The sequence below is a fragment of the Aphelocoma coerulescens genome, assembly GCF_041296385.1.
Source record: "Aphelocoma coerulescens isolate FSJ_1873_10779 chromosome W unlocalized genomic scaffold, UR_Acoe_1.0 ChrW_unloc_scaf_4, whole genome shotgun sequence".
Taxonomy (NCBI): domain Eukaryota; kingdom Metazoa; phylum Chordata; class Aves; order Passeriformes; family Corvidae; genus Aphelocoma; species Aphelocoma coerulescens.
The window spans coordinates 1,658,194-1,675,744 of record NW_027184083.1 but is presented as its reverse complement, the minus strand read 5'-3'; the positions used below and the strand labels follow the sequence as shown (position 1 = coordinate 1,675,744).

Genomic DNA, 17,551 nt, shown 5'->3' with positions numbered 1-17,551 from the left:
CCCACAGTAATCTTTATGGAAAAGATTAAAAAATCAACCTCCTAAAAATGTCTTCAGTATTGCCTGCTTCTACTGAAACTAATATCAAACAATACCCTATACCCCCTGCAGCCAAACAAGGAATAAATGGAGTAATTAAAAATTTAGAGCAGAGAAACATATTTATAACATGTTCTGCATTCAACTCCCCTGTCTGGCCAGTGAAAAAAAAAGACGGGAGTTGGCGCTTAACAGTTGATTACTGGAGGCTTAATGCTAACACAGGACCCTTGATTGCAGCTGTTCTGAATATTGAAAACCTCACTGTCACGCTGTGACATCAACACATAAATGGATGGCAGTGTTAGATATAAAGGATATGTTTTTTATGGTGCCAATTCAAGAGAAAGATAAGCTCAAATTTGCATTCACCTGGAAAGGAACACAATACACATTCAATTGCCGGCCTCAAAGGTATAAGCACTCACCCACCATAGCACACAATGCTTTAGCTGAATTCCTTCAGCAAATAAAAATCCAGGAAGGGGTGCAAATATACCAATACATTGATGATGTGTTAGTTGGAGGTTAGGAGGAAGATACAATAAGGATCGCAGCAAAAGACATATGGAATAGATTAAATGAAGAGGGAATGGAAGTACTCCAACCAAATGCCAAGGCCCCTCTAAGTAAGTTAAATTTTTAGGCACTTGGTGGGTAGCAGGCCAAGCTGTGATTCCAGATGAAACCATTACAAAATTGGATACTATACCTACCCCCAAGACAAAAAGGGAACTGCAAAGAATCATGGGTACTCTGGGATACTGGAGAAATCATGTCCCCGGGTTTTCTATAGTAGCAAGACCCTTATACACACTAATGAGAAAAAAATAAAAACTGGGAGTGGCTTGATAGCCACAAACAGGCTTTGCAAACACTAATAGAATAATTGAAAACATACCAATCACTCGGGCCACTCCACCCCAGTGATCCTATAATAGCCGAATGGGGTTTTGCTGAGCACGGAATGTAATGTAATTTGTTTCAAAAGGGACCACATGGGCCAAAACGGCCATTAGGATTCAGTTCCACGGCATTGAAAGACACTGAAAAGAGGTACACTGATTGGGAGAAGGGATTATTATCTCTGACTCAAGCTCTAAAACAAGTAGAGAAAATTCAGCAACAGCAGCCTGTAAAAATCCAAGGACCTTTCAATTTGCTAGCCAGCATTCAGAAAGGTGGTGCTCCCCCTGAGGGCATAGCACAATGACCCACAGTCCACAAATGGTATGTATACATTTCAGGAGTCACAGATCAGATGCATGTTACTGAGGGACCAACAAAACCTACAAAGCTACAGATTGCTGTAACTCCAGACATGTTAGCTCTACAAAACTCATTTAAACCGAGTCCTATAATGGATGTCCCTGCTTTTACTTTAGACTCTGCAGTTAAAGACATCTGGTTTACTGATGCCTAAGCCAAATGTATTGATGATAAATGGAAATATAGAGCAGTTGGTCTTAATATTGAAACAGGAGTGGAAGTAGTAGAAGAAGGAATGGGAAGTGCACAGGTGGGAGAGTTAAAGGCTGTGTTATTGGCAGTAAGAGAGAAAGCAAAGGCACTCTATGTTGATTCTTATGAGGTCTGGGCTGGGGCCACTCAGTGGTTATGTCAGTGGGAAGCGTTGGATTGGCAAGTGAATGGAAAGGAGGTTTGGCAGAAGGAAGATTGGGAATGGTTGTTGTCTCAGGCTCAGTCCCAGAAAATCTATATGGGATGGATTAAAGCTCATGCTAATGACCAAGCTTTACAAACCTATTGGAACAACAGGGTGGATCAACTGACAAAAATCAGGAAAATAGAAATTGATCATCTAGAAGACCCACAACATTTGTATTGATTATGTGAGTGGTTACACTAAATTAGGGCATACTGGACAAGAAGCTCTATTTCTTGCAGCACAAAGCAGAGGATGGCCATTGACCAGGAAAATGTTAACAGGTATCCTCACACAGTGTCCCCAGTGCCAGCCAAGACTTGAACAAAACCATCCAGACCTGGCACTGCCCTTGCATATCAAAAATAACAAAGCACTCTGGTCGACTTGGCAAATAGATTATATTGGACCTCTAAAAACATCTAACGGTTACAAGTACATACTAACAGGTGTGGAAGTGGTATCTGGACTTCTAGTTGCCACTAAAAGCAGGCATGCTGATACAAAAACTACTATTTCAGGACTCAGTGACTGGTTTTCCAGTCTCCCTGTCCCAGACTCTATACAGAGTGACAATGGATCACACTTCACCAGTGTGATGGTACAAGATTGGGCCAAAAGGGAAGGTATTAAATGGGTCTTCCATATACCGTGTTATCCTCAAGCAAATGGGATCCTGGAGTGTGCCAATGGTTTGCTGAAATGCTTTCTTAGGTCACATGAATCTGGATGGGATAAAAGGTTACCCTCTGTGCTATACCAAATAAATAACTGATATGGGCCAATGGGCAGTCCTGTTTCACGAACTTTCCTGAGCCCTATGTCTCTTGAAACAGCTCCAAATGATAAAGTTGAAACTTTTCAGGATAACTTAAAGGTGGGCCAACCAGTCATGGTTAAGCTACCCCAAATTGGAATTGTACCTATGACTTTAATGGACAATCAAGGTCCAATGGCCTGGATGGCTATTGATTCTAATGGCCACCAACACAGGACCAGCTCCCAATGGGTATTCCACACATTCTAAGCTGTTCTTGTTTCTGTACAAGACTGGTTTTGTTCTGAACAAAACAAAAGTTTCTCAATAAAGCCTCACAAACCACTCCTATGCTGCCCCTGTGTGACAGCAGTGAGCATAGCAATGTGTTTGCAACTAGATGCCAGAGAGAGAACTGCTGCCATAACTCTCTGGAAAAACACATCTATTATTACTTAATTTCTGTTGTTTTAGTTTCTCTAATAACCTTGAATGTTTAAGAATACCCTCACCAGACAGAAGACTAGGTGTGTAACCAGACGTGAGACAAGGAACTGCTCAAACAGCAGGAGGAAGGACTGTTTGCTATCTGCACGGCTGTGAAAGCTACTGAGACTCCTGGACTCCTATAAACAAATAAAACCAGCTCCGGACACAGAGGAACCTACTGGACTGCACAGCAACTAGTGAATTTGCTGTAACCAAAAATGTTAATTATGGTATTGTTTACATTTTTATACTTACGGGTCAATGTTTTCAATAACGCAGCATGGCTAATTAGCCATCCTGACCAAACCTTGCGATTAACAATTGTAAAGGGAAAACCAGAGGGCAATGTCATTTTTGCTAAGGGCCACTCCAACATAACACAGATAGAACAAATGCTATCTGACTCTTGGAAAAGAAACTCACACCTAAAATGAATGCATGCTGTGACACTGATAACAAACAATTGTTGGATCTGTTCTCAGTTTCCCACTCATTCAGATGAAAGTATTTGGATGATGGGAATTCCAACACCAAACATATTTTCCAATGGTATTCCTCCAGCCAGAGTGATGCTCCTTCTGGAAGGAAAGACAATCCAAACCCCCATAGACCAACAAATCCTGATAGTAAATATAGTAGCCGTTGAAACCTCCTGTGTTCATAGATGCCTAAAGGGACCAGGAGTGGCTTCACAGAGAAAAATGGAGTTACCTGAATGTAACCAAGGGATGATGGTAGGAGTCTATCCCAACTGTCGCTCATATCTGGATGCAACTGGAAAAGGCATTATAAACACACATTGGTGGCCTATTCCAGACAATATGGGATACTATTGGCTTTGTGGAAATCGAGCTAGGAAAGCTCTACCCCCTAAATGGCAAGGAATATGCACCATTGGAACTGTAGTCCCAGAAATAAATATTATTGATAAATCGGAATTCCCCAGAGGACACCTACGATGTTTTATAACAAGATACAAATGAAATTTAAATCCCTTGGTTGATAGAGCCTCTGGATTCCACTGATTTGTGAGAGGATTCTTACCATGGTTAGGAGTGCCTGAATTAGTAAAAGCAATAGTGAATATATCTGGAGTTATGAACAAATAGAAAATCAGACAAATGACACAATCAGTGCCTTGTAACAAGAAATTACCAACCTCTCAAAAGTAGTCAAGTAAAATTGGATGGCTTTGTATTTGCTTTTGGCTTCCAAAGGTGGGGTATGCACAGTTATGAACATCAGTTGCTGTGTATACATAGATCAGACTGAGAATACAAACTGATCTACAAGAGATTAGAAAGAATGCTGGAATCTTACATGAAATCCAAAAGGATCAAGGAACAGGTATATTTGATTGGATAACCTCATGGATTCAAAATTTAAATGCAATTGTGAGAAAACTGATTGGCCTAATAACTGTAGTCCTGACTGAATCAGGAGAAGGAGGGGGAAGCAGAGGTTAAATTATTTGCTAAGATGTTAAAAACAATGCACACAGCTTGCTCAACACTTATTGTGCCTACCAAAGGAGGATGAGAAGATAGAAGACTATTGATAAAAGGAAGGGATCTTGACCAAAGATCCTGTTTTCAAACCTAAAACAAACTTAAACCAGTCTTGAAGTTTGGACTTGGGCCAGGGACATAAAGAGCATGCACAGGGAAGCAAGGTGAAAAGTTCAGAATGAGGAAGACTCTTTAGGAGTGTTGCAGTGGGGTCTCCTGCAACATCCATAGACAGTGAGGCCCGTGGAAAGAAATAGGGAGCGATTCTTGATAGAAGTTTCAGAGATCTTTATTCTCCAGCCCCATGGCTGGGGGACTGCAGAAGAACTGAGCAATCACGGGACAACCCGGGTCTTCCCGGGCAGGGGAACACAAAATAACCAATGGGAAACAGGATTAGGGTACGTGTGACCAGGGAGCAGGGAGACTCTGTGCCTAGGCCATGCCTCTACCCCAGGGTCCCCTCTCCAAGGACCCATGGCGGGGGGGGGGGGGGAACCCCAACATAGGAGGACTCTTACTTCATCCCGGAGACCCCTGCCCATGACCACCAGATGACACTGTGCAAGAGCAACGCAGATGTAAATGACTTTTGGGCTCATTGTAATATGAGGTGAGGCTAGGTGGGGCTAGGTAATGAATATGTATAGGCGTATTGAGAAATTTAATGAATATGGAGCTTGTAACCCAATATATACCAAGCTGAATGCAGCTGTGGGCACGCATGACTTTGGAGGAGCTATCCCCCATGCGTCCCAGCGCTGGAATAAACATACCTACTTTACTCCTTATTCCAGTAGTGGAGTCTTTTCCACATATCATGACATTAATGTTTGGTAAATGGATCCTATTCCAAATTTGCAAAATTTGATTTAACGAAATGTGTAAATCTGACAATAACCATTTTCTCTAAAAGGTCTCAGGAGAGCAGATATAACTTTGTTTACATAGCATTAAAATCTTATTTAGTACTATTGAAGTACCAAATGATTTCATAGGTTTAGTTGCTTTGATTAATATTTGTATACGCTTTGTAGTTTTCTACAAGTATGGCTTTAGAATACTTGTATCTTCACTCTGATTGTCTCAGTGGGTAGAAAAATTTCATCCTGAATATAACTTGAATTTTCATATAATTACAGGCCTCTTCCTGCCTCTTCAAGGTAAGGCATAAAATTCCCAACTGGACTAATATCCTAAGTAGGTAGAAACAATTCAGTTTCATTACATCTTTGATTCCCCTGAGACAATCAGACTATTATATATGTGTATTTGTTTAGATTATAGTAAAGTTTTCTAACACTTAATATGTTAAGCAAGAGTATGTGGAATACTGAACTTCACTGAAGGAGAATGCTGGACTAAGATGCATGAATGAAAGTGAAAAGAGCTCCTGACCATGTACTGAACTCCTCCAATCACTACAACCAAGAAGCTACTTTCACAAACTCTTCTTTGTTCTTGATTTGCATGTCATCCTCCTATGATCTTAAGACTCAAGGGGTGAGGAACAACCTATCCTACACTAACTGGTAACAACATAAATAAAATTAATTATTGGATTGTCCTCAACTACCATGAACATCCTGAAGTTAATGCCATATCTTATAATCTCTTGGTTTATCACTAATCATTTTATATATATATATAAATATGTGTTACATCATCTAATGCATAAATACATAAGCTGAAGCAACAGGGGGTGCTTCTTATAAATATCAATAACGTTTAACATCTTTTAAAGAAATAGTAAAGCTTAGGAGTACAATGTGTATCAAAACACTCAACGATGGTGTACACATATATGAAAGTGGATGCTTTTATAGCATGGAGGCAAGATATACCTGCACTATCACTCCACGAGGTAAAGTCAGTGCCTCCAGTCACAGGGGTGGAATGTGACAGGACTTCCCCCCTACCACAGAAGAGCTTATCTATTCTGTCCATCAGCTGGTTCGATAGCTCCAGACATTCTCCCCCCTCACATGAATTGATGAGATGACCCAGGCCAGCTTGCCTGATTAGTGAGTTGTCTCTGGCTAGTGAGTTATCTCTCTCTCTGGCACCAGGGGTGGAATTTCCAGGTGGCAATAAACAACTCACCTTGAGAACAAGATGTGGGGAGATAAGATGGAATTCCTGACTGACAGACACTTCACTTTACAAACTATAAAAGCTACACAAACTTTCATGGAGGCAGAAGTCTCCTACATACACCCTGGAAATGTGTAGGACTTCTCCCCAAAGTTTGGATGCAAATTTGGCAGATACTTTCCTGGGAATTGAGGGAAAGGATTCTATGTGTACTCCATCATCAGTGATAAGTCACATTGACTCCTAATCTATACTATTTCTTCGCTAGCTGTAATATAGGTCCCTTTTATTGTGCACTGGTTTGTTTAATCTACTAGTAGTTCTTTTGTTTATCCTGTGTAGTAAGTAAGCCTGTTAAAGTCTTATGTCTGTTTTTGCCTTGTGTCTATTCAATAAATAATTCATGTTTTAATAGACCTGATCAGTCATTATTAAGAACTTGCAAGCAAGAGTGGTTTTGGGGTGCTGGCCACCTCAATAAACCTGCTGCCTACTGCCAGAAACCTGGGCAAAGGCAGGGGTCGTCCAAACTCTCCCCTCTCATTCGTAACAATAATCCAGATGCAAAAGTTTCATTGTGCTAGGTATTGTACTTACACTCAACACCTTGGAGCAGTGCCTATCTTTTCTCCGAAAACATATATTTTCTCTGTTTTGTGTGTTACATATTTTAAAAATATCTGACCTTCAAGCCCTTTAGGCAAAATGAAAGTAACAGAGTTCATTGGAAGAGATAAGGTATAGATCAGGAAAACTGAATGAAAATGCTGATGAACAATAAGGCCTTAAAAAACAAGGAGATAAAAGCCAGTAATCAGATAGTTAAAGCAGCCAAGTGAACAGAGATGAGCCTAAAAACCAAATAAAAACCTAGGAGAATGGACTCTAAGAAGTTTGTGGCATCTAGATAACAACCAATTCAATAATCAGTGAGAGAGAATAGCCAAAACAATTAAAAAGTTACTCAAACATAATGCAAGCTTTTTCTTGTTCAAGTTTGAGAACTCAAGAAAGGTTCAGTTGTTAGCTCACAGTTCTCTAAACTCTTGTATATGAAGGATAAGCAAATCCATTCCTTTGGAACATAATTAACATAATGGCTTCAATCTTGCAACTTTTATCTTTCAGAAATACCTTGAGTACTTTAATGACTATACATTGAAGCTTACAACTCTCTGCAAGCACCACTAGATCTAATGAGGGACTGAAAAAGGAAATCAGAAAAAACACATACCTTGTGTTGTTCTATTGCATCTACCCACTGTTGTCTGTGGTCTGGGTCTTGAGCTCGGAGGTACCAAACACTGTCATTTACACTGATATCAAATCTGCATTCATCAAAGTCATGAGGCTGTGAAATAATGTAAAATTAGCTAAAATTATCATCATGATCAACAGTATCTCACACTCTAGAAACACTGCAATTAGAAAAACTGATCGATATTGCCTTGAATTCATCCTAGATTCTAAATTTGGTTGTATATGGCTGTCTCAAATAATGAACATAATACACTTGTATAATAAAAAATGCCAATCTTCTGAAACAGAAAAGCCAATTTAGTACAGTCTTAACAAAATTGTCACAAAAAAGTTCCACACAAACAGTGACCAAACATTCCAAAGGGATCCTTTAGAAAAATAACTACTGGACACAGCCAGGAAAATATGTTTTTTAAATTTCAAAGCAGTAAAGACAAATTAAGGTTATTGCTACCAATATTAATTTTCAACAGAAGAAACACATTCATCATAGCAAAAAGCACCAGGATAGAGCCATAAAAGTAGAATATATCAAAATGACAAGGAAGGCAGGAAACTAAAGGAAGCTGTGGCACCCTCTGCCTAAACTACCTTAACTAAGAGGACTGTCAGATAATTGGAAGCAACATGCAATCCCTTTCCATATGACCACTCAAATGCATCCAACTTTCAGTTCATATGCCTCAAATAGTAAAATGCCTTTAATAGCATTACAGTGAAGCTAGTAAGGAAAGTACAAAGGAACAAATGAAGGATATATTTTGTCCTGTGACACTGTCAGTTCAAAGTTACTCCCTAGAAAACATCCAAAACAGAAAAACTTTTTTCCTTTCATTGAAAACTATTCTTAACAAAACATAACACAAGTACAGCTGAACACCTTTTTGAATTTGAATACAAAGAAATGTTACACATAGAAGCACACAGGGATATAACAGACTCTAAGATTAGGGCAAACAATGAGATCTGAAATGCAATAAATATTGATTCCTGATGCCAAAGACAAGTCTATATCTGTTAATATCCTTTACTGCCCTGTGAATACATTCATCTTGCAGACAAGTAAAACACTGTGGATCATTTGTGAAATACTCCACAAAAGAAAACCTAAAAGCAAATCTCATTTATTGCGTTCTGTGCAACAGTTCAGTGTCAGTAAGAATTATTTCCTAAGGATCTGAAAATCATAAGCTACTTATATATAATAGACAATGTTTCTAGTGTAAATATACTAGAGGAAGAAAAGTACAACAGAAGCCAGCCGCAAAAAAAAAAAGAGCTAGGAAGAGTTCAACAAAAGTACTCGAAGCTTCACCTTTTTTTTTTAATAGCTTCACTTATTTGGTCAGGCATCTTAACCTAAGTTGAATTTAAATAAATTTAAATTTCCCACAGAAAAAAAAAATCCATCAACCAACAAAGCTAGCAATAAAGTGAATCAACTGCAGCTACCAATTCCCTTAATACCTGACCATCTCAACTTAATTCAACTTCATCCTACCCACAAAATAGCAAGGCTATCAATGCCAGGACAAAGCAGAGACATTATTTGTATTAACATGTTTCCAAACCCAGCAGAATAAAGAGATAAGCAGTGCAACTGAAAAACTCCATGTAGTGGTTTGGTCCAAAAAACTTATTACTGTTTACCTTCTGTGAGATAAGAATTAGGAGAAATGCAAAGCAGGCACCAAACTTGAAAGAATATAAAGAAGTTTATTAACAGACCTAAAAGAAGAAAAAAAATCATACCACACCTTCAGAACACTTCTCCTCCCCCCCACCTTTCTCCCTTCTCCCAATAACAATGTAAAAAGACAACCCTTGGGATGTTCAGTCTGTTTATCACTTCCATAATAACCTTGTTCAGTCCATTTAGGAAGAGGAGTCTCTCTTGCCCATGCTATGAAAACATTATCACAACGAGACAGCCGCCTGGGTTGGTTCTCTGCTCACATGTGAGTCCCTTCCCATGACTTGCAGCTTTTCCCACAACTGCTTTCAAGGGTCCACTCTTGAATTACTGAGGTACAACTTTAAGGTTGAGCCATTCAGAAACAAAAGTTCTCTTCACCCATCTCTGGGAGCATTTCATCTCTAAGAACAGAGGCCCTTCTCCTTCCCTGGGAGCAAAGGGTCCTCCTCATTTTCATCTCAAGGACTATCTCTGGGAGCATCTCTAGGAACTGAGGTTTTCTCCTTTTCCATTTGGAGCAAAAGTCCTCATTGCTTCCATCTCTCCCTGTTCAAATTTCTCATGAAATTACAGCTGCTTCAGTATCTGCCTATCTCAGCCCAGGTGCTTTTGCTCTCAAGTACAAGTTGAACACTCCACCCCCCATGCCTTCATGAAATTACAATGGGTATTCTGATACATCATAGCTTTACAACAGAATTTCAGTTTTAAGCATCTCCTCTTTCTCTTCCCTCAGGTTTTCAGCTCTTCACAGCACTAAAAAGGTTAATCTCACCTAGGCCTTGCAGCTGGAATGTCGCTTATTGCTGTTGGTCACATGATCTTTGGTAGGCAGCCGTGAGCAGCTTTCGGCTGAATCTTGGCCGCACTGGAGAGGGGGAGCCGAGCCGCTCCAGCTTCCCACAGCAGGGCTGTAGGGGGGGTTCCGCGGGTAGAACAGGGCCCATTGGCTCCAAGATGGCCGTGGCCCAGCCCGGCCTGGCCCAAGCAGGGCCTGGGCTGGGCCCGCTGGCCCCCGCACGGGGCCCTCAGCTACCTGTCCCAGCACCAGAAACAAGACAGAGCTCTGCCTGGGGTGTGTCTATTCTTAAGTGTAGATCACAGAGGCGGTCACAACTTTAAGTGGCTTAAAGAATTGTCCATATTCAAACTGGCCAGCTGATAGGTTCTATCAGGTCCCAGAGGAAACTGTAAGCACCCCCTTGCAAGAACATCACTTCCGGGACTATGCTTGTTAACCCATGACACTCCATATCCCACACAGGAGCTTGCCATTTAATAGCTACCAGTTATAGCACACAATATAAAACTGCTGTTGTATCAAGCCTCACATTGGGCACCAAAAAGGACTGTGGTAGGTTGACCCTGGCTGGATGCTAGGTGCCCACAAAGTCACTCTGTCAATACCACTCCAGAACAGGGTAAAGAAAATATAACGAGAGGCTTGTGAGTTGAGATAAGAGAAGGGAGAGATCACTCACCAATTACCGTCACAGGCAAAATAGACTCGACTTGGGAAAATTAACTGAATTTATTACTAATCAAATCAGAGTAGGGTCAGGAGAAGTAAAACCAAATCTTAAACACACCTTCCCCCACACCTCACTCCTTCCCGGGCTTAACTTTATTCCTGATTCTCTACTGCCTACCCCAGTGGTACAAGGATGGGGGCTACAGTCAAATCATCAGCTGTTGTCTCTGCTGCTCCTTCCTCTTCAGGGGGAATACTCCTCACACTCTTCCCCTGCTCTAGCATGGGATCCCACCTACAGGAGACATTCCTTCATTAACTTCTCAGATGTGAGTCCTTCCCACAAGCTGCAGATTTTCACAAACTGCTCCAGTGTGGATCCCTTCAATAGGGTGTGATAAATAACATAGAGAATAGAAATTTTCAGGTCTCCTGATGTTGCTGGATAGAGCTTAAAGACTAACTAGCAAAAAACATAAAAGAATGTAAAAGTATGTACACAGGATGATAAACATAGCTGAAACCAGTGGAGAAACAGATCATGAGGAATATAGTGGCTTTTTGGCAAGTTATGTAACAAGAAGCAACAGCACATCCCCAAAAAAAAAGTTCAAGGAAAGGGCACCTCTAATATTAAAGCATTCAGTGAATATGACCACGAGAGACCCCTTTAGACAACCCTCTAGGACTATAAAAGGACTTCCAGTAGGAGGTGGATGCATGCAAATTAGTTCTGGGAAAGGTGTTTATGTATTAGCTAGGAAGAATGTTGTAATGAATATGTATGATCATGATGGAATAAATACCCTGTTGTAGTTTCACCACACATCTCTTTAAAGGAGAGATCATTCAGTGTGTCCAGTGCTAATGAAGAATGCCTGCTTTCTAATGCTTCAAATTGTGTTAGAAAGTTTATTTTCCAGATGACTTTGGTATCAGGTGCAGTCCTTCAGGAACAGACTGCTCCACCGTGGGTCCCCAAAGGGATCACAAGTCCTGCCAGCAAACCTGCTCTAGCATGAGCTCCTCTCTCCATGGGCCGGCAGCTCCTGCTAGGAGACTGCTTCAGCATGAGCTTCCTGTGGGGTAAGAGCCTCCTTTAGGAATCCACCTGCTCGGTTGTGGGGTCCTCCATGGGCTACAGGTAGATGTCTGTTTCAACATTAACCCACATGGGCTGCAGGGGGACAGCCTGTCTCACCATGATCCTCACCATGGGCTGCAGGGGAATCTCTACTCCAGTACCTGGAGCACCTCCTCCCCCTCCTTCTCCACTGACTTTGGTGTCTTCAGAGTTGTTTCTCTAACATATTCTCACTCTGCTCTTGTCTAGATGCAAAAGCTTCTGTGCAATAACTTTTTCCCCTTCTTAAATACGTACTCACAGAGGCATTACTACCATTGCTGATTGGCTCAGGTGTGGTGTTGGGGTTTTAGGAGTTCTCCTGGGGTTTTTTTCTGTTAAAGGAATTTTCCCCATACATGTTGCTAGGGCGACAAATTGCTGGGTACTTAAGAAAAACAAAAGACCTAGCCACTGAGGGAGGGGTGCATCTGACTACTCTTTTGTTTCCCCTGGGTGTGTGGACAGTCAGTTCTTGGCATTTGGACAGAGAGGGAGGCTGCTTCTTCGGCTGCTTTTCCTTCTACCAGAGAAACCCCGGGATCCCAAGCCCGCCTTCCCTGCCCCGCTGGGAGCCGGGTCGTGGCTGCCCTGCCCCCGCTGTTGCTTCAAGCCTTCGCTACGTTGTAGCTGTGCTCGCCCTGCCTGCCCAGACCTCCAGGGGGTTCCCACTGCAGCGCAACAGTTTGGATACATCTTGTCTGCCACCCGGGATTTGTGCTCGTCCCTGCCGTTCCAGCCTGCCATTCCTGAGAGTCCGGCCGGACACTGGGATCGGCTGCCCAGGGGTTTGTGAAGCCTTTGTCCCATCCCTTCCAGGGATCCCAGGCCACCAGTGCCATGTGCTCCCCGAGCTTGCTCAGGAGCTCCCCCTGCAGCCGTGGGGGAACCATCACACCTGCCCTGCTCACCGGAAGCCACCAGCACCCCTGCCGGCTGCAACCGGAACTGCACCCGAGGGGAAAGGGCCTGACAGCCGAGAAGGCTGGCACTGGGTTTGTGATTGTTTGCTGTTACTGCCATAGTTATTGTTGTTTGTTTGACTGGTTATTTGCATATAGATATATAATAGTAAAGAACTATTATTCCTATTTCCCACATCTTTGCCTAAAAGCCCCTTGATTTCAAAATTATAATAACTTGGAGGGAAGGGGCGTCGCATCTGCCATTCCAAGGGAGGGTCCTGCCTTCCTTAGCAGACACCTGTCTTTCAAACCAAGACATGTGGCCACTAGCAGGTCCATCTTGGAGCTGGCTGGCACTGACTCCATCCAACATACTGGAAGCTTCCAGCAGCTGTAGATACAAAAATGCTGCTAGCAAGAATTTTCTTGCTATTTTCTAAGTCCGTGAGAGACTTTTATTTCTCACAGAAGAGGTAGCAGAGTATGTAAACAAACAAATCACCTGCAACCTTGAAAAGTCTTGTTTATGGTATAGTGGAAAAATATTTTGACAATGGATGTTTTAGGATTCTAGCCAATCACCCCCAAGGGGTGGCTGGTCCTTTGTCCAATTAGACTATGAAGAAAAAAGTCTATAAAAGAGTTTGTAAAATAATTAAATAAATCAATCTTGCTGCACAATTCCTGCCTGCAGGATCTTCTCTCCTCCTCTTCCCTAAGGCTGCGGGACACGGTGATATACCCTAGGGCCTAGGCCTGTGGTAATAAGCAGCTTGTCACAGAAGCCACCCCTGTAGCCACTCCCCTGCTACCAAAACCTTGCACTGCAAACCCAATGCATGGAAATAAGGAAGACCCAGGGAACTAAAGGCCAGTCAGCTTCACCTTCCTGCCAAGAAAGATCATGGAGCAGATCCTCCTGAAAACTATGCTAAGGCACATGGAAAAAAGGAGGTCATTGGTGACAGTCAACATGGCCAAGCATTGGTAGCGGGGGAGGGGGGGAGCTACAGGAGTGGCTTCTGTGAGGAGCTGCCAGAAGCTTCCTCCATGTCTGGTAGAGCCAATCCCTGCTAGCTCCAAAGATGGACTTGCTGCTCGTCAAGGCTGGGCCAATTAGAAATGGTGGTAATGCCTCTGTGATAACATATTTAAGAAGAAAGAAAAAAAGTTATGGCGCAGTTGGAATTGCAGCCAGAGAAGAGTGGAGTGAGAACATGTGAGAACAACTCTGCAGACGCCAAGGTCAGTGGAGAAGGAGGGGGAGGAGGTGCTCCACATGCCAGAACTGAGATTCCTCTGCATCCTGAGGTAAAGACCATGGTGAAGCAGGCTGTCCCCCTGCAGCTTATGGAGGACCCCTGGGATGCAGGCATCCACCTGCAGCCTGTGGAGGAGACCCACACCGGAGCGGGTGGAAGCCTGGGAGGAGGCTGTAACCCTGTGGGAGGCCCGTGGCGAGAGGACCCCACGTTGGAGCAGCCTGTCCTTGAAGGACTGCACCCTGTGGAAGAGTGACCCATGCTGCAGCAGTTTGGGGAGGACTTGCCCATGGCATGGACTCACATTGCAGCAGTTCATGGAGATCTGTTGCTCATGAGATGGACTCACGTTGACGAACTTCATGGAGAACTGTCTCCTGGTGGACAGACCCCATGCTGGACCTGGGGAAGAATTCCTCTCCCCAAGCAGTGGGAGATAAAAGGGTGAACTGACCATAACCCCCATTCCCTGTCTCCCTGTACTGCTGGGATTTTGTTAGCAATAAATTCATTTAATATCTCTAATTTGAGCCTGTTTTGCCCATGATCATATTTGGTGAGTGATCTCTCCTGGTCCTTATCTCAACTCATGGAACCTTTGTAATTTTTTCTCCCTGTCCAGCTGTGGAGCGGAGTGAGAGAGCAGCTTTTGTGGGTGTTGTGCTTTAACACTGGCCCAACGCCAGGCACTCACGAAAGCCGCTCACTCACCCTCCCCTGCTACAGCTGGGCAGAGGAGAGAAAAAATTAATGAAAGGTTCATGAGCTGAGATAAGGACTGGGAGAAAAACACTCCAAGGGCAAAACAGGCTCAACTTAGAGGTACAAAGTGAATTTATTACTAACAGAATCAGAGGAGGATAATGAGAAGTAAAATAAGCCCTTAAAACCACCTTTTTTTTCCCCCAACCCCTCCCTCCTTCCCACTGACAGCATCAATAGGGCATGGGGATTTTGGTCAGTTCGTCATTCGAGATCTTCTGCTGCTGCTCAGGGAGAAGAGTCCTTCCCCTGTGAGATCGTGGGGTCCCTCCCACAGGAGACAGTTCTCCGTGAACTTCTCCAGTGTGGTTCCAATCTCATGAGCAGCAGTTCTCCCAAAACTGCTGCAATGTGAGTCCCTCCCACGGGCAGTCCTCCCAAAACTGCTGCACCATGGGTCACCCTTCCCATGGGGTGCAGTTCTCCAAGGACAGGATGCTCCAGCCTGGAAGCAAGGGCCCCCTCTCTCCACCAGGTCTTCCATTGGATTACAGCCTCCTCCAGGCATCCACCCACTCCTGCATGAGCATGTCCAGCACGGGCTGTGGGTGGATTTCTGCATTCCCCATGGATCCCTATGGGCTGCAGGGGGACAACCTGCTTCACCATGGTCATCACCACGGCCTGCAGAGGAATCTTGGCTCTGGTGCCTGGAGCACCTCTTCCCCCTCCTTCTCCACTGACCTTGGTGTCTCCATGTTGTTTCCCTCACATGTTCTTGCCTCCTCCTCTTCTCTGGCTAGAAAGAAACTTGTCCTGGGTTGAGGTGTATTCTATTACCATCCTCATGAGCTGTTGAAATCAGGTGGGGCAGTGTTTCCTTGCCTCCTTCCCCCCAGACTATCTTTCTGTTAATGGTCCATCATTGTCCTGCTGCATGACTCAGAGATAACTCCCTCTGTACCATCTTCTGTTAATGAGCCTAATCAACACCTGGCCTCATGAATCATTACCCCATTGTGAGATGCTCCACCCAGAAGGAGGAACCAAGCATCCCATCGCAGATATAATCTGAGACTCTGAACACCAGCGACAACCCTTTCCACTGGATTTCCAGAGGACAGGAGCTACAGAGCCACCATTGGACCTTCTGAGGAAGAGCAGACCCTTTTTTCTACAGGATCACTGCTTCAGAGGACTGCAGCCACCATTCTACCAGACTGCTGCCACGACCCTGCCTAACAGGGACTCAGGTTGTATCTTGACTCTGTCAGTGTTTTCTTTTACTTTCTTTTCCTTTTCTTTAATTTCCATTAAATTGTTATTCTGACTTGGTGCCTCCCACTGGTTTGTTTTCAAACTAGCACAAAACTGTGCCCACTTTGTTTTGATTTTCTTCTTAAATATGTAATCACAGAGGCATTACCAACCTCTCTAATGGGCCCAGCCTTGACCAGCAACATGTCCATCTTCAGAGCCATCAGGGATTGGCTCTGCCAGACATGGTAGAAGCTTCTGGCAGCTTCTCACAGAAGCCAGCTCTGTGGCCCCCCTGCTACCAAAAACCAGTCCATGCAAAACCAACACAGTGGGTACCTGGCATCTAGCCAGCATCAACCCACTACAGCTTCACTTAGGGCAAATCATGGAAAAGATTATTCTGGGAGTTATTGAAAAATACCTGGAGGAAAACGCAGTCATCAGTCACAGCCAGCATGGCTTCATGAGGGGAAAATCCTGCTTGTCAAACCTAATTTCCTTTTAGGACAGGGTAACCCACCTAGTTAATCTAGGAAAGCCAGTAGATGTAATCTTTTGGGATACTGTCTCTCACAGTATCCTTATAGACAAAATGTCCAGCCCACAGATGGATAACCGTGTTACTTGGTGGCTTGGCAATTGGCTCACAGGTTAGGCACAAAGAGTTATAGTGAAAGTGGTGACATCAGGCTAGCATCCAGTCACTAATGGGGTTCTGCAGGGCTCCATCCTCAGCCCAGTTCTCTTGAACATCTTCATTAATGATTTGAACGCAGGACTCAAAGCAATGCTAAATTAGTTTCCAGATGACACTAAATCGGGAGGAGCTGTTGGCTCCCTTGAAGGTAGGAAGGCCCTGTAGACAGACCTTGACAAATTAGAGAGATGGGCAATCACCAACCATATGAAGTTTAACAAGGGTAAGTACCAAATTCTACACCTGGGACAGGGGCAAACCTGGTTGTGTGTATAGAGTAGGGAACAAGAGGTTTAAGAGCAGCAGTGTGGAAAGGGACCTGGGGGTCCTGGTTGATGGCAAATTGAATATGAGTCATGTGTGCCCTGGCAGCCAGGGGGGCCAATCATGTCCTGGGGTGCATCAGACAAAGCATCGCCAGCTGGTCAAGAGAGGTGATTGTCCCGCTTTACTCTGCACTGGTGTGGCCTCACATTGAGTCGTGTGTGTGCAGTTTTGGGCACCACAAGTGGCTGTCACTTGGTTTGTTCAACCTAGAGAAGTGGGGACTGAGGGGAGACCTCATTGTGGTCTTCAACATCCTCATGAGGGGAAGCGGAGGGGCAGGTACCAATCTCTTCAC

At 43.6% G+C, this 17,551-nt stretch overlaps 1 protein-coding gene across 5 annotated transcripts in view; it reads right to left on the bottom strand.

Moving 5' to 3' along the window:
- LOC138102900 (ceramide transfer protein-like) overlaps positions 1-17,551 on the bottom strand; it is a 294,805-nt gene that overhangs the window by 98,300 nt on the left and 178,954 nt on the right. For 4 of the 5 annotated variants that reach the window (XR_011147606.1, XM_069000676.1, XM_069000677.1 and 1 more), the window contains exon 3: positions 7,788-7,904. The exons of the other annotated variant lie outside the window; for it this stretch is intronic. Coding sequence is in view for 3 of the 4 variants with exons in the window: in XM_069000676.1 (XP_068856777.1) it covers positions 7,788-7,904 (117 nt within the window). In the remaining variant the exon portion in view is untranslated. The remainder of the gene's footprint in view (positions 1-7,787; positions 7,905-17,551) is intronic. 5 annotated transcript variants of the gene reach the window in all.